The 23,427-nt window shown below is 39.6% G+C and overlaps 1 protein-coding gene across 5 annotated transcripts in view; it reads right to left on the bottom strand.

The window, feature by feature from the left end:
* The window catches only part of NFIA (nuclear factor I A), a 369,211-nt gene that overhangs the window by 69,411 nt on the left and 276,373 nt on the right, over positions 1 to 23,427 (bottom strand). For all 5 annotated transcript variants that reach the window (XM_044238349.1, XM_044238346.1, XM_044238345.1 and 2 more), the window contains one exon: positions 9,255 to 9,383. In XM_044238349.1, the coding sequence (XP_044094284.1) occupies positions 9,255 to 9,383 (129 nt within the window). The remainder of the gene's footprint in view (positions 1 to 9,254; positions 9,384 to 23,427) is intronic.

Genomic DNA, 23,427 nt, shown 5'->3' with positions numbered 1-23,427 from the left:
AAAAGGAAGTGTTTGACTGGGGCCGGGGGTGGGGGGCCGTGGGGAGAGAAAGCAACCGCCATTTCTTATGAAGAAGTGGCACTTGACAACTGGAAATGTACCCTGGAAATACACATTTTAAACAACCTTCTCTATGTGTGATTAAGTACACTAATTTCAACAATACAAAGGAGGCGGCATGAAATGGGTGACTCTCTGGGATACTGCGACCACATTAATAGGGCTGTCCATTCCCATTTCAAGTGTCTATGCTCACCCTCCCTGTAAACCCCCCACCTACACAGATGATAAGCTGATACTACATAAACATTGTTAAAGCCACAGTTCTATGCTACAGTAATTCACTTAACTTTAACATGATTTATGGTTCTGTCAATAGGGGAGGTTGAAAACCCTGCCCTGAAGCTTCAATGTGAGCCTCATATTTAAAACAGCAATTGTTGAGTGCCTGTGTGTGTATGTGTGTGTGTGTGTGTGTTTGTGACGGAAGAAAATATTCCACATAAAGAGGAGATAACAAGTCCAATACTGACTTTTTTACTCCATTCCGAAAAGAGGAAAATAAAGAAGGAGTCCAAACATGGAATCCACATGATATTAAGTTAGACCAAGAAGAACGAACGGCGAGGGATTTATCTGATTATGTGATTTATAGGACAAGCCATACCGGGAAGTCTCATCAATGAGGCAATTTTAAAGAAGACTTGCTGGGAACCCTGCCTTCATCATATGTGCGTATGTTGGGTCTGTGGTGGGGGAGCTGGGGAAGGAGGAGAGGAAGAGAGGGAGGGAGAGACAGACGGAGAGAAAGAGGCCAGGAATTCCAAGGGAGAGCAGCTTCTTTTGTCAAGATGAGTTTAAATCTCGGCCCACGGCCCAAGTGGTGAATCACCCTATCTCTCTCTCTGGCACTCACCCTGGGTCATTTCGCGTCTTTAAGAGATTAAGGAGCCAACTGGACTTGTGGCTCTAACCTGTCCTCCTTGGGACCACATATTAGCACCATTCCCCTGCAGAAGAGCTCTCTTTAGAAGTTTGCTGCGGGGATGACAAATTAACCCAGCAGGGTGTCCCACACATCTATCTCGGTACAAATTATTAGTGTAATAGAGCTTTTAGTTATGCATTTATCTAGTAATTATTGAACGGTTACACAAAACCAAGCTGAGCAGCCACGGCCTTTATGAGGTTCGCTCAGTGGGTGGCCTTACAGTTAATTTAGGATAGTTTTCCACTAAGCAGTTCACTTGCAGACAAATTAGCTCAACAGCCTTCTCCTTTAAATATTTTCCATGTCATAGTGAAACTCTTTACAATACAATAAAGGTACAGTTTTAATTACACGCTTCCTGACTTTTGTTTAGTTGTAGTTTTAAAACATTTGCTGGCACTGTTTTTTCCTTTGGCTGGGCAGTAATAGCTGGTTATAAGTATCTGGCTAATGAATTTAATAATTTCCTGAACTGGGACTTAAAGGATCTTTGCTCAAAAGCTGCCTTTCCTCTTTGCCATCCAGCTCCTTCAAATCCCCATCGACAGCGTTTCCCACTGGGCTGGACACCAGCACCCGGGCTGACCCTGACCAACGTTCACAAGCCCTACTGGCTTGTCTTTCAATGCCTCTCAAAGGTGGTACTTGTTAGGTCTACGATGCCCGCACTTGGGAATCAATTCTGGCATTTCTTATTGTAGAGTGACAACGTAATGTTGTCTCAAATGACATACTCCAATAATAAATAAACACCTTGTGTCTGCTGGCAGATTCTTTCCGCACCTTGTTAGCAACAGGTACTTAATTGCTTCTCATTTCCCTGAGATGATTCAATTGCACTAAACCAGGAGAGACAAATTAGATTCAGCTCCTTGGAAAGGAGTGCCGGCGGGTTCTACAACTATGTTAAAAGCTTTCCTAAGAGGCAAAGAAGTTTGCAGACACCATGCGAGAAAGCTGCACACACCTATCACTTAGATGGAGGGGGGCCCGTGCCAAGGGAGGGGTGCCGTGGTGATGGTGGCGATGGAGGACTTCTTCTTGCAGGTCCTTAATGTTGACAACCAACTTTGTAACGCTACAGCAAATATTCTACAAAAAGGGGATCACATCCCCTCAAGCTTGGTATTTCTCCTAATGCCTGGCAAGGTAGAAGCTCTTCCTTAAGGCAAAGTGAGTATGTACTGAGCATTTATTCACGAGGTGGTGCGTCTCCCTAAATCCCACTGAAGACATGCACTTGGATATTATATTACCATTCCACACGGAGGATGGAAACAACTCCCTGTTATTCCCAGACTTTCAATCCAATCCATGAAGCCACTCATGTATTCAACAAATGTTTGGCGAGTGCTTCCCTTATGGCAGGCACGATGCTGAGGGATGCAGGTAGGAAGAAAATAACCATGGTTCCTGCTCCAGGGGGCCCTGCCATCTAGTGATAACTGCTGCCTTCATATTTTGCCTCTCCTCTCCTTCCTCCTCTATTATTGTCTATGAATCCACACTCCTCCAACCTTTCCTCGTGACCTCCACTTCCTGGAAGGTGATCTTAATTCTCATAATTCTCTAAAGTATGTTTTTCTTGGCCAAACTTGGAGATATTGTTAACCGCAGACCCTTAGATGTTTCATCACTAAGAGCAGTATCCCCGCCTGAATCACAAGGATCTTGGACTTAGAGAGGTTTATAGAGCATATAAACTTCTGACTACCTCTCCAAACAGAAAGGGGCATGACTCTTGGAAAGCCACACAATAAATCTTTGGTTTATGTGGCTATTGTTTCAGCTTATCTTATGTATATTTTTGGTACCGGGGCAATTTTACTTCTAAACTCCCTTCAAGGGTATATGTTTTTTGAGTTATAAAGAAATGGGTGGTTTAGCTTCGTGCTCACATGGTGTACATCTTTAATTCCGCAGTACCTAGTTATCAAAAAGCACAATTTGTTGCTGTTGCTTTGTTTTCCAGGCTTACAATGAGAAGGCACTCTGTGGGAGAAGAGGGGTTGAGTCATTATTATTATTATTATTATTTTTTAAAGATTTGATTTATTTATTTGAGAGAGAGGGAGAAAGAGACAGAGACTGAGAGAACGAGTTGGGGGAGGGGCAGAGGGAGAAGCAGACTCCCTGCAGAGCAGGGAGCCTGACGTGGGACTTGATCCCAGGACCCTGGGATCATGACCTGAGCTGAAGGCAGACGCTTAACAGACTGAGCCACCCAGGAGCCCAAGGCATTAAGTCTTATGCTTATTTGGACTCTTCGCGATGCCAAATGCCAAATGCTACGGGGGTTCTATATCAGGATGCCCTTGTCCCCAAAAGCACCCTAAGCTTCCCCTATCACAGCAATACACCTGCTGGCTTTCTTGCTCCAGCATCCACCAGGAGGTAAGCACTCTGAGGCCAAAGTCCCAGATCCTCTTGGTCATTCTATTGGGCAACTAATAGAGCACGTTGTACCGCTGTAGTGCTCCATAAATACTGGTAGAAAAAAGGAATGGATCCCTAGAGAGATGGGAGTGTGCAAATCAATTTTAATATCAAGTAAGTCACACTGACCTCAAAAATTATGCATTGAAGTGACTTGCATATAACAGAAAGCCTGCATTACTAGTAGCAAGGATTCACAGGCTAATAAAAAGAGGTCAAGTGATTTGTTTATGGCTGTTATTAAAAAACTCAGTTGGATAACATGGGTTATGTCATGCTTATCAAAAGATCTAAATGGCTATGTTATGTCTTCGACTAATAAAAAATGTGAAAACAAATTAATTGTTTAGATAAATACAGTTTATTTCTCCCAATGGGGGAGAAAAAGGTAGAACCTCGTGATATAATGGAAGAGGCACTGAATTGGAGACTTGATTTCTGGTCTCGGCTGAGCTCACTCATCTGCAGGAGTAATGCGGAATACATTGCTGACTGTTAACCCGCATATTCCCCTCCCACTTACCTGCTTATAAAGCCCTAATTTTATACAGAGTAGCTGTGTGTTCAGCTAAAAAAATAATGTAGACTTCCTCGCCTCTCTTGCAGCTAGAGGTGATCATGTGGTGTAGTTCAGACCATGCTGCACAACATTCTACAAAAGGTGTCAGAATGAGCAGGCCTTCCTTTCTGCTTGGAATGCAGATGTGAGGCAGGTGTACAGTGGCCACATTGTGATCAGGAGGTCAGAGCAGGAGGATGAACACAACGCACTAAAGCAAGGCTAAGAGATAAAATCTCAGCCCTTGGACTATCACAGTTCTGAATCACATACTTGTTTTTATTTGAGAAAAACACGACCTGTTTAGTCGATCTTCTGTTACTTGCAGTCAAACACATGCTTAGCTGATACAGGAAATGGATTAGACCAGATTTCCAGAGCACTATTCTCAAATTCTGTGGTTCTAGATGAGGCTCAGTGAGTGCTTACTTGCTAATTATTTTCAACCTCTGTCTTGCAATGTGTACCATTGTAGGCGCTTCCCCACTTCTAAATTCCTAAAGCAGAGTTGCTTTCCTTAGTGTAGAGCATTAAATTAAATGAAATGCTTAAATTAAGTATCATTCATTATCTTGTTTTTGAAAATAGCAAAGATTTCAGGCAGACACCTAAGTTTCAAGAAGACGAAATTCCAAGAGACCCTAAAATACCATGATTGCTCCAAATAATTCCAGTAAAAGGAATTAGACCTTCAAATCATCCAACAACCTTGTCACTTAAAAAAGCAAAGGGAAGAACAAAGATTTCTTTCAATTATCATGAATAAAGCAAACTGTTGTGATTAAATACTTTATTATGGTTGACATTTTAAGTGCTGATAAAAGAAAGTCTTCGAAAGCCTAATCTTTCAGCTTAGAGTACACAGTAATTTTAATAATGTATACTGACATACATGCTTTTATGGAAACATTATGTCTCCTCCACTCCCCAGGATATTCCAAAATGCTTTCACCCCTTTACCTAATTTTAACTATATAGATGGCCAAGGATTATCCCCATGATACAGATGGCCAAACTGAGGCCACAGGGTTAAGTGACTTATCAAAGCCTCAAAGAAAGCCAGTATCCAAGAGGGGATTTGTTTTAAGAAAGCAACTACCTTCACAAGGTACATAGAGAAGTGATAGAATAGCAGAAACTAAGAAAAAGCGTAACTTTTATATGAAAGTTTTACTTATATAATCTTAACAAAAGCTTTCTTTGGCTGGAAGGCCATTGTTCTTCCCCATCTTGGACATTCTTTGTAAAGAAGTCCTGCCTTACCTATTATACATTTATCACTCTTTAGTTTTTCTGAAGCAATACAATCTTGTCAATGTCAGGGAAGGGATGAATGCTTTCTGTGTACATTGATGTGCAATGTGGATACATTTTATTTATTCAACCAATATTTGAGCATAAAATTCATTGCATGATACACAATGAAGATAACAAGAAGTGTAAGTTATAGATCCTCCCTTTCAAAGGTTCCATTCTAGGACAGCGACAAGACACATATATTAACTTGCAAAGCAAGATGCTGGGTCTTGTGTGAAAGACTTTGGGACTTCGAGGAGTGTGAGGTGATGGCAGCCTGCATGGAGCTAAGGGGTCTTTGTGTAGAAAATCATACTTGAGCTGATCCATTGGGATGGACAAAATGTTGTAGGGACAGCAGGATATTTTCAAATCCTGGGTGAAAATGGATGATTCACTTGTTTGCATGATTTGAGTACATATTCTATTTCCAGGCACTGTGCAAACAGCTGCAAATACATGATTTCATTAGCTTAGATAAAATGAATCTCTTGAGGTAGAGATTATGATCTCCAATTTATAGATGAGGAACTTATGACTTAGAGAAGTAAAGCAATGTACAAGGTTCACACAGCCGGTAACAGTGGTGGAGACAGAGTTCCAACACTGGTCCGTTTGACCATGAGCTTCTATCCTTACCCATGGTGTAATGCTGCCTCCCTAAAAGGCCCTATTTCTTTTTTTTTTTTTTTTTTTTTTTGCATTTGCTTTGCAATTTCAAAGAGAGGTTTCTTTTGTAACAAGTGACCTCTGGCCTGGGTTTTGAGATCTATTACACAGTTACTGCTTACAAACTGGTGTTTGTCTGGTCAAGGTATTCCCAAAAGAAATTTTAAGAAGTTTTTAAAGGAGGCAGCAGAAGTCTTGTAATGTGGATACTATGCAGAGGTGAGCAACGGTGTAGTAAACAGCTTCCCCTGTCCCTGTGCCCCAGGACCCTGATAAAGGACACAACTTTCTCTTCTTCCAGGCCCTTTGAAGTTCGACGTCTATATGGATTCTCTAATGATTTACTGATTTGGGTTATAGCAACTCTTTACAATAAAAGGAGCATCGAGGTTGAATTCTCCTTTATGTACACATCACATTTACTCCACACTGGCTCATTCAGTCAGACTCGCTCTCCTTCAGTTTGGATCATCTTCCTAAAACATCAGCTTAACCTGTGATCTCATTCCAAGCATTAGCTTTCCATCTGGTTCAGAGAAGAATAAAGAGCAATATGGTGTCTGCAGCAAATATTTCTTAGAGAGGCTCAGTACCAACCTTAAAAAGTATCTTAGCCCCAAGATGTCTCGTGTTAGCCCATCTCCACTCTGTGATTCTTGCCACAAAGACACCAATGAAGAGTTTCATCTAAATTACTCCAACTCCCTTTACTGGACCACTAAGGGGGGGCAGGGTGCAGTAAGAATGGGTACCTGAGTAGATTTTCCAGAAAGGAGAACCGAGGATGCTGGGAACCATCTTGAATTCTGGTGAAAACAAAGAATCTTTGGTATTCCATAATTCTTAAACTAGGCACCTTTCTCTTTTCCTCACAAACATTTTTTTTTTTATGGTATGAATAGGAGATCAAAGCTCATTGATCTGAAGGCTAAGGAGGTCCACTCTGGTTCAACCCAGCACGGGTCATTTTGGCAAACGTGTTTAAGGATCCAGCATGAGGAAGCTCCCAATCTTGGCCCTCACAGGTAAATGCTAGAATTGCTATAATAATGTGCAGAACTGTGGTTTTAAGGCAAGACACCTAGAGGGCACTCAGTATTTATTGAATTAAATGATAATATATGCACATTGCTTTATGCTCCTCAAAGAGTCTGTATAAATATTGTTTTATCGTGTGTCTATGTAAGCATAGGATGTTGGGAGGAAAAGTTCATTCAGCAACAGTACTGTCCCATTTTATTGGTGAGGATATTAAAAAAATCCACAAGATAAATGGGAAGGCAAAGAGGCAGCTCACCCAGCTATCCTGACTGCTAACACCCAGCTATCCTGACTGCTAACATCCTTCCCAATCCTTATCACCTCATTACCCTGTGAACCTTTCTTCTGCTTGGAATGCCCTCTATTCATGTAAGTGACTTCTTAAGATTTCATGTCAATGCTGTCTAAACTTTGAAGTCTATATGATAAAAAGTAGTAACAGCACATTCCACATCATCTTCTGAATGCATCTTTTCTTGCATCTCTCTTCTGCCCTAGACTGTATGCTTGATGAGGACAGGAACCACTGAATTCCCAGTGACAGGCACTCAGGAAATTGTCATTTAATGAACAAATGAAACTTATGGTTCCCTCCTCTGAGTTCCCGTAGAAATTTCTATTTTTAACGCTCATTTTGCATTTAAAATGTTAACCTGACCATAGAAAGATGAGAAACATTACCTGCCTTATCTCCCTGAGACGAAAATCTTCTGACTAAAAGGACTTCATGTCTTTTATTTTCCACTACAGTTTAAGATGCTTAATGAATGCTGACCCTAAGGATAATATCAGAATACTACCCCACTGAAAGAGACTCATTCATAATCCAATTCAGATGCAAGGTTTCAAGTTAGAAAAAAATATATGAGTTGCCTTTCTGATTATAAGACACACACACACACACACACACACACACACACACGTACACACCACAGAAGTGAAATAATAAGGGGACGCCTGGGTGGCGCAGTTGGTTAAACGACTGCCTCTGGCTCAGGGCGTGATCCTGGAGTCCCGGGATCGAGTCCCACATCAGGCTCCCAGCTCCATGGGGAGTCTGCTTCGCTCTCTGACCTTCTCCTCGCTCATTCTCTCTCTCACTGTCTCTCTCTCTCAAATAAATAAAATAAAATCTTTAAAAAGAAGTGAAATAATAAGGAACCTTGAGAAAATTCTGTCAGCGATCACAAGATGTTTAAAGATGGAGGAAGTAATTCTTCATAAATGTGGATATAGTAATCGCTTCAAAAAATAGTCCAAATACTTATTTTCATCAGTCTGATTTCTGCATGTGTGCACTGGGTGCCCCTTCAACGGCCATTTTTCCCTGAGATGCTCAAGAGCATTCACAAAGGGATTCAGATTTTTGGGTCTCACATTCAGATCAATCAGTTCAGATTCAGATGATTCAAGAAATATTAGTTTCCCCAGGCGTATGTCAAAGTAGACAAGAGATCATAACTTTCTAGGATGTTTTATAATACCAGCTGGTAGATCACAGACCTACCTAAGCAACAATCTGATGGAAGAAAGTAAACATGGTTACAATTATTCATACTCCTACTGTGGGAGTTTCATAAACAAACTAATAAATATTTTCATCTTGCAGTAAGATCAAGTTAAGTGATTTGCTGACATTCTCTTGAGGTTTAAAGCTTGTATTTAATGTGAAATACAAATCATATTTCTTGTGGACACATTTTAATAATAAACTTAAAAGCACACGAGACAAAAATAATGAAAACATTGCAATGAAAACCAGACAAACTATCTACCACTTCAAAAAGAGTGAGTGAAAACTGCTCGTCAACACTGTGATGCAAACAGCCTCAGTGCAAAACGCCACATATTGAAATCAGGTTTCAAGGAAAGGGAATCAGCAGGGATGAGAGAATGAAAAACAGCTCTTACCTGAAAACAGGTAACTAGCTACAGGAAAATATACTCACCTAACACACACACACACACACACACACACACACACTCCTTTTGCCCAACTTGTAGGACAGACTTGATTTGGGTTCAGTTCAAATTACCTCCCACCTCTTTGCAACATCCCACAAGGAATGAGGGGTTTGGTCCCTCTTCTGGCCTGAGGTAGGGATTCAGGGTTTGATACCAAAGCTGTCCCCAGGGAGGAGAAACTGGAGCACTTACTGCCTTTAGGAGCATTCTAGGAGGGGCCTCCTTGTCTCTCCTTCTGCTACGCTGCTCCCAAGGCCATGATCTAAGCCCAAGCCAGGGTGCTGGGGAGTGGCTCACCTCTGGGTCCTGTGATGACAGGTCGGTGGTGCTGTGTGAATGCGGTTCCCAGGGAGGAGGTCTGCGAAGGGGAGGGGCTGCTGAAACCAGACTTCTCCGACTTCTTCAGTGTGGTTGGAGATGGCATTCCTGGCAAGAAGGATGGAGTGATAAGCACATTTTAATTCAGGGCACGGCAGCTTGTACTAAAAGATAAAACTGGAAGAATTAAAAAAAGAAATCCACCTGGGAGCGCAGAATTTGTTTGGAATCACTTTGAATTTGTCACAGGAACCAACAGGGGACAAAATGGCCCCTTGGTAAGTCCACCTAGAATTGACTTCAACTTACTCTACTCAGTCACAGTGCCTTTCGGCATGATTGAGCTTGTCTAATTATGGAGGGCTCCTGCCCAGAGTTTCCTGCAAGTTGTGTGTGCCTGTGGCCCATGGGAGCCTTCAGAAAGGAGGCTCTCGAAGGCACATGAAGACCCCATCTGCAACCATTTCATCTTGCCAGCTACCTTGCTGAAGCACGAAAGCACCTTCTCCACATTTTAAATAATTTAGCTATTTTCACATAAAAAAAAAAAACAAAAAACCCTCAACAAGGACAACTCAGTTGCTCATCCAATGAATTATTTATAATAGAAAAAAGAAATAAAAGGTCAAAGTAAAAAAAAGAAATCCTTAAATGCTCAACAATTGAAACTGGTTAAATAAATATGATTGAACCCATCCAAATCATACTGCTAGAGAATAAGGACATTCCATTTAATGACATGGAATAAAGACATGGAAAGTGATTATAAAATAGGACGTTGTGCTGGGAGGCCACTTAAAAATATAGGTCTCTGTGCAGAGAAAGAACTGGAAGGGAATGCATATAAACTTGAATGGGGGTTCTCTCTGTGTGATGGATTTGGGTGGTTTTCATTGCCTCTTTTTGCTTGCTTGTTTCTCCTGTGATGAACATATATTACTTTTATGTTAAGAAAATACAATAAAAACTTGTTTTTAAAAATAGTATTTTTATCATAGTTTCTGAGGTTTTCATAACATTTCCAGCATAGAAAATGCTTTGGGAGGAAAATAATGGGAAAATGGTCTCTTGTAATTACTGAGTTAGTATGTTCTCGGCAGCCACGCTGACACACACAACTGGAGGCATCGATCAGTTTGGTAGGGTGCCAATTAAAACAATGAAAACTTGGATATAGAAATAACAGAAATGACTCCTTATTCTCCACATCACAGGACAAATTTGGGCTCTCTTAAATTTGCAGCACAAAACTGGTCTGTATGCATGTCAAAAGAATCAGCTCTCTTTTACTCACATAGGTCTACATATGTTGTATTCTATGACCAGAGAATTTTTGGGGTGAGCTGGAAAACTAAGTAATAAAAATAATAATGATATTAGCAGGTACCTGTTATTGAGTAGTTACTAACTCGCAAGCACTGTGCCAAGCACTTTACAGGTATAGATCTGTCCCCAAACTTAGTTTGGCTTGTATCTAAATACGTCCTTGTTATTTATGTCCACAGATTTCCTTCATAGGTTCTACAACACAAGTTTTGAGTGCGACTTCAGGTTCTATATGGATAGAGTCTGTTTTGTGTTTCTATTTTCAGAATATCCAACAAAGGGTCTACAATGCAGTCAGTGGCCTGAAAAGATATTTAAACTAGGTGTCACAGTATCAACTTTATCTGTGGCTTTACTAACCGACATAGTAAAACTTGAGAGTTTGACCCCACGAAAGAAACAAATTGCAAGCTGGTAGGCATATCTGCAGGGTACCATGTAAAGACATTAGGAAGTGCTGTGTGATTTCACACCAACTGGACAGATCTAGATTCCAGCCATTCCAGATCAATATCTACACGATTTGAATGAAAAAGCACGTCACTCAGCAACTTAGCTATGTTTCCTTGCTCTTTGAATCAGTAACCAAAGTCACACCATACCAATATCCTAACACCAGTAGGATAGATTGGGGTTTGGGACCAACATTCGTTGCAAGTAACTTAGCCTAAGGTATAATCACAGAACTACATTAGAGAGAGGATTTCCAATTTAAAAATTAAAGGGAAGAAATAAACGTTAACCAAAATGTAAACAAACCTCTCAATTCATTCAAACCTCTCCTGCGCAAAACACATTTTTAGGCTGCCAACCAGTCCACTGATTTAAGCTCAGTCAAATGCCTGAATTATGTGTCATGAAACAGAAATAGAACAGAAGATGAAAATGTCAAAACTTTTAAGATGGCAGAATTTTTTTCAGACAATGGAATCACCGAAGAAATGCAGCATCTGAACTAACCTTATTAAAGAAAGCAAATGGTTGCCTTCACAGAAAAGGAAGCATTTCTTTGAAAAGTTCATGAGTTCCAACCCATGCCGTTCTAAATACGGCAGAGACAGTGACATGACTTAAATCCACCATTTACATTTACCCTTTTAAGAGGGGGAATGGAGAGGTAAGATTCAGGTAATCATGAACATGAAGAATGATGAAGTTGGTAAACAAATTCAAAAACAGCAAAATTCAAATCCTCTTTGAATTCAAACCCTCTAAGGGGTTAAAGAGAAAAGAAATACTGTCTGCATTCAAGAACAACAAGCCGAACTATGTATAATCTTCTAAATTTATCACAGTCAAGTAAGATGAACCCTAAGGCTGTCATGAATCTCAAAACTACTTTGTGTTTTCAATTTTTAAAGACTTACATTGAGCACATTTCCTTATTATATACTTTAATATTTTCTCCATATGCATAATGTATGTTTTGATTAATTTGCTTCATATACTTAATTGACAGGATAAAATTTCAAAATGGTAGTAAACTACTTTATGTTAAAAGTGAGAGAACATTAATCTTGACTTTTATTTTTGAAATCAAATTTGGATTTTGCCTGTTAGATTAAAAGTAAGCTTCTTGTTACAATTTCTCTTACCAATTATCCATGCACAACTGTTATACCATGGTTGTACAGATTAATGAACGATTGGCTTTTTAATAAAGCAAAACTTTGATTTCAATGTATTTTTCAGAAGCATCAGATTTTTTTTAAAAAAAGATTATAAAGTAATGCTGCTTTTTTTTTTCCAGAACAAATTATTACTCCAAAGTTCTTTTCCTTATGTAAAAATAAAGAATTTTATAGAACAAGAAGCAGAAATTTAGCAGGATGCTGTGTTTCAATGGGACATTTTCTCCTATTGATTGCTCTAAAAAAATCCCAATGGTGGTCAAGAAAATAGAAGATGGATTTCTTTTTTTTTTTTTTTCCTTTTTCAACCTTTTTTCAGAGAGAATTGAGAGAGAACGAGCACGTATGAGTTGGGGGGGGCGCAGAGGGAGAGGGAGAGAGAGAATATTAAGCAGTTCCTCAATGTTTGAAATAGTGTCCAGGGGACACAGGCAAACATGAAATTCTAGTCATTCAATGAATCTGTTCCTTAAAGGCAGTTATAAGTGAGAGGCCCAATAGGAAAACCCTGAAAGCACAGGCCAGAAACAGTACTCACAAATATTCCATTATAGTCATCATTAATATTTGTGGTAGCCAGAATTCTAAGATGGCCCCAGGGCTCCTGGTCCCTGGGGTACCTACTTTACAAAATCTCCAGTTGAATGTGGGCAGTATCTGTGAATATGATGGATGTTCTTCTCATGATTAGGTTGCTGGATTGCAAAGGTGAAGGGACTTTTGCAGATGTAATTTAGGTCCCTATCAGATGATTCTGAATTAATTAAAAGGTTATTATCCTGGGCGGGCCTGACCTAATCAGGCAAACCTTTTAAAAGAGAGACTAGAAGTCAGAGAGATTCTCCTGCTGCCTTTGAAGAAGTAAGCTGCCATGATGTAAAGGGGTCTATGAGAGGGCCATATGGCAAGGAAATGAAGGGACCCGTAGGAGCTAAGCAGGGCCCCTGGCTGACAGCTAGCCTTAAGAAAGCCAGAACCTTGGTCTTAAAGCTATAAGGAACTCAATTCTGCCAATAATCACGACAGTTTGCAAGAAGACTCAGAGCTTCAGAAGACTCAGAGCTGCAGTCCAGGACTACAAAATGCAGCCTGGACGAAATGCTGATTATAGCCTGGTGGGACCCCGAGAAGAGGGGCTACCTAAGTTGTGCCCAGACTCTTGACCCATGGAAACTGGTGATAAGGTAATAAGGTAATAAATGTGTTTCGTTTTAGGCTATGTTGTGGTAATCCGTTATACAGCAATAGCAAACTAAGGTGTTACTCAAATATGAGACTACTGTCCATGCTAGAAATGTATGCATTTAAAGATGTTTACTGGGAACTAATTATTCTCTAGAATTCCAGAAGCTTCTATCATTTTTAGCAAATACATGCTAGATAGCGAAGTTTGCCTCTAGCCTATACTCACTCAGAGAAAACAGTAAGACATCTTTTTGGAAAAGAGGCAAATAAGTGGTTATTTCTAATGGCATAAATTTTATTTCCAAATAAATTTGGAAACTTTCTATTTCCCCCTGATTCTTTTAAGAAATACCAATAACAAAATCAGATCCAATGACATGAAAAACCTCAAAAATAATTCTTGGGGTCTCCTATAATAAATCAAGGTGTGTTTGGTAAGTTTTTCTACAACCTGATATTACAGAAAGTGAAAAAGAAGATAGAGGGGAAAAATGCATAATTAATTTCAACTCCATCTGTCTCCTAAATTTTGAGACTTAACCAAATACTTTGACTAAGAACTTTATAGGGACAGTTATAAATCAAGTCCTACAGGAATGAGAAGAAAGTACAATGCTATACTTTGCTTAAGGAAGCTTCTTAAAGGGGATTTTTGGGAGTCAAGGAGGTACAATATTAATGGGAAGGGGGGGAAAGGGAGAGATCACAATAAACTGTAATTATTCCAGAAACAATGGCATAACATGCTGGATTTTTAAAAAGGCAAAACTGTAACAAGTCAGTGTGAGTGCTTCCTCAAAAACTCACTGTCCTGTTCACAGCGGGATCTTATCTTGTCTGTTGTAGAGTTTGGGTGGTTGTTCTCCAAACTGTTGGAAAAAATTTAACTGGTATATATTTCTTTCTTCAAAGTAGCAAAGTCAAGAACAGGAAGTTTTCAGTAATGCGCATTTAGAGTTGCAATCTGTTTGGGAAAAATTCTGGAAACAAGCAAACTCTGCACTTTTGTTTTAAAATCCAATATATAAGCAAGTTAGAGAGGACTACAAAATGCTGCCAGTTTGGCTTTACGTATTCTCCAGACCATTGCCCTCATCTAATTCCCAGTGACCTATCGTTACTACTGCTTTAGCAGAACAACTATTATACCAAATCTGAAGGCTGCTGCAAGGCTTCATCCATCCAGTGGCCTCAAGAGAGCTCGGAGGCCGCTAAAGAGATGGTCATCAAACCTTTATATATTGATCATTCCCAAACACAGACTGAGAAGAATAAAATGTATAAATTATGGAATACCTACTATGTGCCAAGTACTTACAAATATCTCAAATGCTTATATTTTCATTCTCCAATAGGTAGGTATTAATATCCTTATAACTAAATATAACTTATATTTAACTTACATATATATAACTTAATATAACTTATAACTAAATATTGTAGAAACGTGACACCAAGAGATGTCGAGCAACTTGCTTAAGACCACACAGCAATGAAGCAGTATTTCAGACCCTGGTCTCTGGTCCTAAAGCTTGTAGGTTCTGTTACATATCACACTGCCTCATGTAGTTTCCCTTATATATTATACAAACTGTGTCCTATTTAAGTCAATAAAGTGTATTTATAGTTGAAGTTTCTAATTTGGTTATCCAAAGAAAAAATTCAAAGAAAGGTTAAATCAGCTGCAAAAGAACATGCAAAAAATAAAAACAACTCTACAGTATACTAAGAAGCCTCTCATCTTATACAGCAAAGGTTTTTCTTGGCACTTGGAGAGATTAGTTAGGATTTTATTAAACATACCGCATTTATTATCAGTAGTTTTAAGACGGAACCTCCAAGGAGTAAGTATCGCCTAGACTTAGAAGAACATAATGACCCAAAGATCTTAAATTGTTTAACAGCAAATACGTACATTTAATATTCACAAGAGGTCTCTTGCCTGCTTAACAAGTTACTTCCTCTATAAAGCCTCAGGCAAACATAAGCAGGATCAAAACTCTTTTTTTTTTTAAGACCCACTGATATCTCCCAAGTCTTGTCTATGTCATAAGGCAGTCATACCTCACGCAGAGGTAAAGTCTAACACACACAATTATCTAGAATTCAGTAAGTCTTGACATCAAGAGAGGCCTCTGAGCTGCTAAAGTCCGTGTCAAAACAAGCAACTCAGCTGAGTCACCAAACTCATAGGAAAGCATCGTTTTACCGACTCTCCAAGTATTTCAAGGAGGAGGCTGTGATGGTGGGAGTCGAATGCTATTGAGGGGTCACGTATAATGAGAATAAATGAGCTCCAGGAGGGCAAGGCACAGGGAAGATAGGTGAGAACGGTTTACAAAATCAGGAAGGAAGAAGGGAAAACGGGCATAGTCCGCTCCTCCTGAAATGAGTCTGCAGAGGGAAGCAGACGGTAGGGTGGTAAGCTTTGGGCACTGGGGGGAAGCAAGGCAGAGCTTCTGGAAGATGGGAGGCAGTAAAGCACGCTTGCCCGCGAGGTGGGCAGGAAGCAAAGACTCAGGGAGGGGATCACAGGAAAGTCCCGAAGAAGGCCAGGGCCACACAAGCACCGCTTGGAGGGACGGGGCTGGAATCCAGCAGGCCGGAGCTCTTCCCGTTTCCACTGTAACGCCTTGCGGACATGCTTCTTCCTGAAAAAAGTTCCGATTACTTCTCTATCCTACTAACACGGACGGATCACGAGCTGGTTTAAAATCGAGCTCACTCATGATACCGCCATAGTTTTCTACAGCCTAAGTGGCGCGCTGACTGCCACTGTGGTTCTTCTCTTTCCATCCCGGCATTCCGATTCCCCTACACCCCGAGATCTAGGTGCAGGCAGTGGGTGCCCCAGCCACGTCTCTCAGACGAATGGAGTCAGCATCCATTTCCGCACCGTTTTTCAAGCTCAGGATGAAAGTGGGTAAGTCCCCGTACCATATTTTGCAACTCATCTACCGCCAGCAAAAAAAAAAAAAAAAAATTTTTTGAGGGTATAGAGAAATTGGAACTCTTTTTTTTTTTTTAAAGATTTTATTTATTCATTTGACAGACAGAGATCACAAGTAGGCAGAGAGGCAGGCAGAGAGAGAGAGGAGGAAGCAGGCTCCCTGCCGAGCAGAGAGCCCGATGCAGGGCTCGATCTGGACCCTGAGATCATGACCTGAGCCCAAGGCAGAGGCTTAACCTACTGAGCCACCCAGGTGCCCCCCACCAACAAATTTATGCTCAGACTCAACTCTTCCCGATGGAGAGAACCCAGCACTCCCTGGCAGCTGCTGAACAGGCAAGAAAGGACCTTCCTAGGACCATCTCCTCTGCACCTTGTGATGAGAGAATCACTAACCGTGATGCTAAATAAAGGCTGTGATTGCATAGATTAATCCCACAGTTAAAGCGCCATTCTGTTCCTCTGGGTAGAAACACACACTGTGTGATAGGAGGAGGTAGTTCAAGATCCTGCACTCATCTTTAAGATTTGTGTCCTAACGATAAAATCCATTATGGTTCATTCCAATGTGATTTATGATGATTAACGCACTCAACAATAATAAAAAAAAAAAGGTAAAACATTCAGACTATTTTGACTTTTAACCTTTTTCGGTGAATAGAAATGTTTTAAAATCATTTTTATGATGGGAGAATAAAATGGAAGTTAATATAGCTTCTGAGGTTTATCCTTCTTACTCTATAGGCAACCATTTAAGATGAGCTGAAAGGACCCCCCAAAGAATTAGCACATCATAAAGACGTTCAGGTAATTTAAAAGGCTTGCATACAAGTGATTTCTTTAATTTTTAAAAATGGGAGAATGGAGCGAAAATTATATGGATTATTCAGGAGAAAAGAAATGATGAGTTCTCTAATGTATTCCAAATGTTCGTTTGTGAGTGAAAATTTACAACCCGGGAGAATAAAGAATAGACACAAGAAAAATGTCATATAAAGATCTGGTTCCTGGGCCAACAATAAAGTTTCCTGAGTTCTAAGGGGATTTCCTCTCCTTTTAGGGCAAATACAGACACCCCAGTGTCAGAACTGAAGTTTAAAATGCTGTATTTCATCCTCCTCCTACTTATAAGTTGGAGACTCCTACCCATTCCAATCCTTCCCCTATCCATCCCATCCTCCCTTGTGTTTAGGGAAGGATTGATTTTGGCTCGACATAGCAATCACACAGCATTCACAGAGGACTGAGAATAAACAAAAAATTACTGAGAAAATCAAATAATTTCCTTTGCATGAAAAATAAATTCAGTATAGTACAGCATAATGTTTTATTCATCCTGCCTAGATACCCAGCTGAAAAGTAAAAAACTCAATCATACATATGTTTGGTTCCTATCTGCCCTATCCAATATGGTAGCTACTAGCCACATGTGGCTACTTACATTTAAATTAATTAAAATTAAATGAATTTAAAAATTCAGTTGCTCCAGCAAAGTCATATTTCAAGTGCTCAATAGCCATATTTGGCTAGTTGTTACAATGCTGGACAGTGCAGATATAGAACATTTGCCTCACTGCAGAAAGTTCTATAAGACAGCTCTCGTCTATACGCCACCAAGTAATTTTTCATGCTTTTGGTCCTACTATTATACAGCAGGTAAACCGCACTTCATTTTTTCAGCACGTATAGCTCTTTTGTAAGTTACGAAGCAAAGCAGACACACTATACAAATTAAAAATTATATATAGCCTGGGGGGGCAGCGGGGACAATAACACTTTCCTCCCCATTTCCAACAGGCTAGGGATAATCCAGTGCTCAAACCTGGTAAACATTTTCCTTAGATATGTTTCTCTATCTAGAATACCAGTTTCAGTGATGCGAAGTTAAGTGTTTATTAAAATATGCTCGCTTCTGTCAGAACGTGATCGAAAGCTTGGCGTTTACAGGTCTTATTGGTGAAATTTAATTTTAGAGATGTCGTCTGTGATGTTCCATGGTTGGGATATGCCTGCACTGGGGATCTATCCATCCCGGTGTTCCTTGGATACAAGCAGAAGGGCCATCACTTTACTTAAGGTAAAATCTGAAACTGACTGGAACATTTCATAGGGGAAAAAAAGAAATATAATTTTAGGCCTCTTCAAATTGCTTGAACTGTGAAATCAAGTAATGAACACTAGAAAAGGTTCTGTCAGCTAGAATCTGAGCTTAGCGTAGTCAGCATTTTCTTGCTAAACCTTATTATGGGAAAGCATTTGATTTTTCATCTCTGTACTGTGTTCATCCCCACAAATAAACTACTTTGACCTCCACCTGTTACTTAGTGAAATCTGCCCACCAACCTTCAATAACCCTATTCTTTGTCATCAAAGGCCTTTGAGTCTCTGAGAAAGTGGGAAGATAGAGCTGTGCAAGGAGCTGAACTGATACGACTTTATAACTATGCAGTAGTTCATAGTTCAAGCTGGACGCTACACGGCCAAAGAGAAAAAAAAAATTTTTTTTTTTTTTAAAAGGCTGGAAGGGGGCAACACGTTTCATCACTTTAACATGAAATTTTTCACAGAAAGAGAATCTCTCTTGAGTTCTTATTGAATGCCAAAAAAAAAAAAAAACAAAAAAAAAACCTCCTGGCCCTTTCTTTATAAGGGAAACCTCTCTCTACGAGAGTTCCGCCTTCATTTTCGATAGATGAGCCAACAGGTCCTCCTTTCAAAGCCTGAGAACACTTCAAGTTATGTTCATTATGCAGAACAAAATGAACCACGGACTTCCAAGGCAGCCTCGTGGATGCAGAAGGACCACACTGTTCTTCAACGCTGCTAAAACACAAAATAAAAATTTATAAGGGCAGTAGCTGTGCATAGCTACATAGATCATGTTCTGAAGCAGTATCTGACAAAACAGTTTCTTTTTTTAACAATGACATACCAGAAAAGAAGAAATTTCTGTGTAAAGTTGCACTTTGCCTGATTAACGCTACACTCAGCACTAGAGACAGTGTCTGTCTAATTACACTGTATAGTTATCTGAGAGGGATTAGCACCATGTTTTTGCTCACTGTCATTCTTTGTGACAACGTAATGATAGATCCGTTTACTTACGAGTGCCATGATTAAAAACCGTGCTGTTTTCTTAACTGTCTTCATATCCTGGAAATATTTTATTAAAAATTACTTATCTGACATGAAGGGTAAATACTTGGCAAAAGTTCTTCATATCAATTAAGTCAACAAGTTGGTTCCATTCAGTCACAGTCTTGGTTGAGTGTCTTCCCTTAGGTTTGGTGACACTTGATCACCAATCCAATATAAAAGCAAGTGCTTTTATGGCGTTAATGATTCACGCTTTTTTCTCCTTGTCTTATTTGTCCAAATCCTAAAGTTTGGTTTTCACTTAGACTAAAAACTGCTCGTGGCCGACATTTTCTCTGGAGTCATGATTTAGCACTTCTTCTTCATATTCACACCTTTTTTTTTGGAACCCAACACAAGGATCCAATTTTATACCGACAACTCCCCACAGGCCAATCAGGATGGGTTGCTAGCAATATACCATCTTTTGCAGCTTTTTCTACTTGTATAATTAACTTTATCCAGCATCTATTAGGAAAAGGTCTTTACACAAGATAAAAACTGAAAAGCAAACCATGTTGGGCTCTACAAGTGGGCTGGCTACCCTCAAACCGAATGACTATTTCCATATGTGTCTAAACAGACACAACTAGGGTCCTCTCCTTTTTTTCCCCTTCCACTCACCAATCTCAAATGACAGTTTTCACCAACTGGGTCCCTGAATGTAAAGAACAACCAAAGACGTATACTGAATGTAAGCGGCTACACTCCTCCCACAAGGCAGAGTTTATGTCTATGGTTTTAGTCAACTTCAGACAACTGCCAAGTAGTCCAAGTGGCAAATAATGACATTTATAACAAACTATATCTCTCAAAAAGTCTCCAAATGTGTGGTGAGGACATAAATTTAGGTAACCCGATATAATGATTATGTGTTATAAAGATTTTTTTTTAAAGCTAAAGCCATGTTAAGGCTTCAATGTTGATGGACAAACTCATAAAAATATCAAGCACATCAAAAGGAGAAAAATTGCCAGTTAAGTCTTTTGAGGATAAGATTTCTTTTCTGAAAAGGAAAAAAAAAGCACGCACTGAAAAAGAACTCTTAAAATTAGAAGCAGGTGTCACCACTACGAAGTGATAAATATCAAAGAATTACTGGCCCCGAAAAGCACTCTTATGCAACCCATACTACTTTTAATCCTTACATATGTATTTTGACATAAGAACATGAAGAGCTGCTTGTATCAGTCCCTACAGAGTGTTAGAACAGAAGAGATGTTGCACGGCCATTTTGATAAAGCCTCTCTTCCGTTGGGTTCACGAAATGGCTGAAAGGCAGATGGCAAATTCGGACTGGCATTGAGTCGTAAGTAATCTTGATATCCTAGAATTCATTCATCTTGGAGGCTAATCACGGTGGAGTGACTTCTGGGTTGGGATAACCTAACAAGGCAGAGTAATCTGCTATTCCAGAGGACATTTCCAATTAGAAATGTTTACTGGGCTGTCGTTCCTTGAATTTCTAATGCCTTGAGTGCATTTCCAACAACGCACACGAAAACTTTACCTCTCATTACATACGATCACAAAAAATTGGCACATTGCTTCAGAATGAAGGGCAGTGAGATGTGTGGACCACGTGAAAACCTGGGAGGGCTGGCGTAGCCTCTGGAAGAACACCGAGCATTCACAGCTGTCTGGAAAGCCTATTCTCCACAGCAGGCTGAAGGCACCGATCACAACCCAGTTCCTCACTCCAAACAGACCACAAAACCAGGAGCCAGAGTGAACCCGAGTAATCTGGCAATTTCAGAGGGTTTTAAACTGTCAAGGAAGGGAGGTCGGTAATTCTTGACTCTGAGGAGGCAAGCCCGTTCACTGTATTTCGACAGATTCAGTTTCTCCATCACGGTTTAATTTTTCATCAAGGTTAAGTGATGCTGTGACATAAAGTGACAAAATTTTTTATTCCTGACGTCTTCTCCTATTTAAGAGACACACTTTGTGATTCAGTGCTGGAGAGAACCCTCTCCATTTTAGGACTTGTGCTGTTCAGGAATCTATCAGGAAACAGTCCCTGATTTACTATGCCAATGTGAGCATTTCTCGTAATCTTGTAGGATGTAATTCACCCATCATCTTGAAATGGGTGCCATGTCTTTGATTAATGATGAGTTTATGATGTATTTGAAGGCCTTGGATGGATACAGTAGGATAAATAGGCATTATTGTAATCCTCTGCTGAGCAGGAAAGCGATTGGGATGTTCACAATCGCAACAGAAATGAACACATAGCACAGGCAGAAAAGCTACTGACCCTTGAGTTCTGCACAGGCAGGGAGGTTTCTGTCTTCTTCTTTCCCCATTCCTCATATAAAGCCCCTATTCTGGAGTATTAAAAAAGCTACTTTATTGAAGACATTGATGGACAAAAAAAGAGAAAACTTTATTCCAAACTTTATTCCTATATAGCTGATGGTGTTGTATTTTGTTGTTTCACATTTAAATAGAACAATCAGTATGTGGGAAAAATATAAAAACCTATGAGAGAGGGAAGTAAGTCTGAAAATAGATTTACTGTTGACCTGTATCATTTTTTACAAATTAGATCTCTCCCCCCCAACTCTCTCTTAGAACTATGTCTGGCCCATAGTAAGTGCTTAATAAATATTAGCTATCAGTTTTAAACACTTACATGTTTAAAATTTCAGCAGCATTCCAATGACAAAATATAGGTTAAATTGTCTTTCATTGTTAGTCAAATTGTGGTTATTATTTGAGTCTATGAAATATCTACATTTTGTTTACAGAAGAGAGGAAGTAAGAACGCTAAAGACTTTTTTTTTCCTTATATGAGGTTAAAATTGCCTTCTGTTTGAGTTCTACAAATATCTAATAATGCTAGATAAATAAAATTTATTAGATACAGGAAAACCAGCATAGCCAACTCTTAGGTAAGTCTGATCTGCCTGCCCATCTACCTGTCTCTTTTGTTTCTTCTCTTCCAACTATAACTTCTGGTTATTTTTCCCTTTGGTGAATTTAATGTAAATTCAGAGTAATTGTATTTCCTCTAAGTAAACATTTGCTTAGATTCTGCCCAATTTCATTCATTACCCACAGATCAGAACACTCTGTTTCGGGAAGGGGGATTTGAATCCATGGGTGCAGAAAGATCTTTGGCCGGAGTCAGATGACACTGCTTTGCACACTTCCTCAGAGTTTTCTAGCATACTGACTGGTTTTCTACAGGCTTTTTAGAGATAAAGAAAGAGAAGGCTGGTATTATGAAGGGAAGGAAATAGGGACTAGCCTTTACTAATGTTCCTTTAATAATGGAATGTTTGATGCACCAGTTTTTTTAAGCAGATACGGTGGAGGGCAGTGGTACAAGCCAATGAATAAACTCCTGACCTGGATGAATCCTAGTACTCATGTCTTTTTTGTGGCCACTAGGTGCTTGTTTGAGCAGTTAGCCCTCCTTCCTTTGCTGCCTGTAAACACTTTGAGGGCAGAGTCTGTCTTGGCTTATTTACTTATTTTTCCCTCTTTCACCTTGCACAGTGCTTAGCATGTAATAGACACAGATTCGTAACTATGTTTTCCATTTAACTTCATGTACAGGCGTACCTCAGAGATAAGGCAGGTTCAGTTCCAGACCACCACAACAAAGTGAATATTGCAAAAAAGGCAAGACAAGTGAATTTTTTGGTTTCCCAGTACACATCAAAGTTACACAATAGTCTACTCAGTGTACAATGCCATTATGTCTAAAAAAAAAAGAAGAGTATGTACTTTAATTTAAAAATACTTTATTACTATGCTAACCATCATCTGAACTTCTTGCAACTTATAACCACTGATCACAGAACACCACATCAAATATAATAATGATGAAAAAGCTTACAGTGTTGCAAGAATTACCAAAATATGACACAAGACAGGAAGTGAGCAAATGCTGTTGGAAAAATGATGCCAAGAC

This window comes from Neovison vison, chromosome 2 (assembly GCF_020171115.1).
Source record: "Neovison vison isolate M4711 chromosome 2, ASM_NN_V1, whole genome shotgun sequence".
Taxonomy (NCBI): Eukaryota; Metazoa; Chordata; class Mammalia; order Carnivora; family Mustelidae; genus Neogale; species Neogale vison.
The sequence above is the reverse complement of the archived record's forward strand: the minus strand, read 5'-3'. Positions and strand labels throughout refer to the sequence as shown.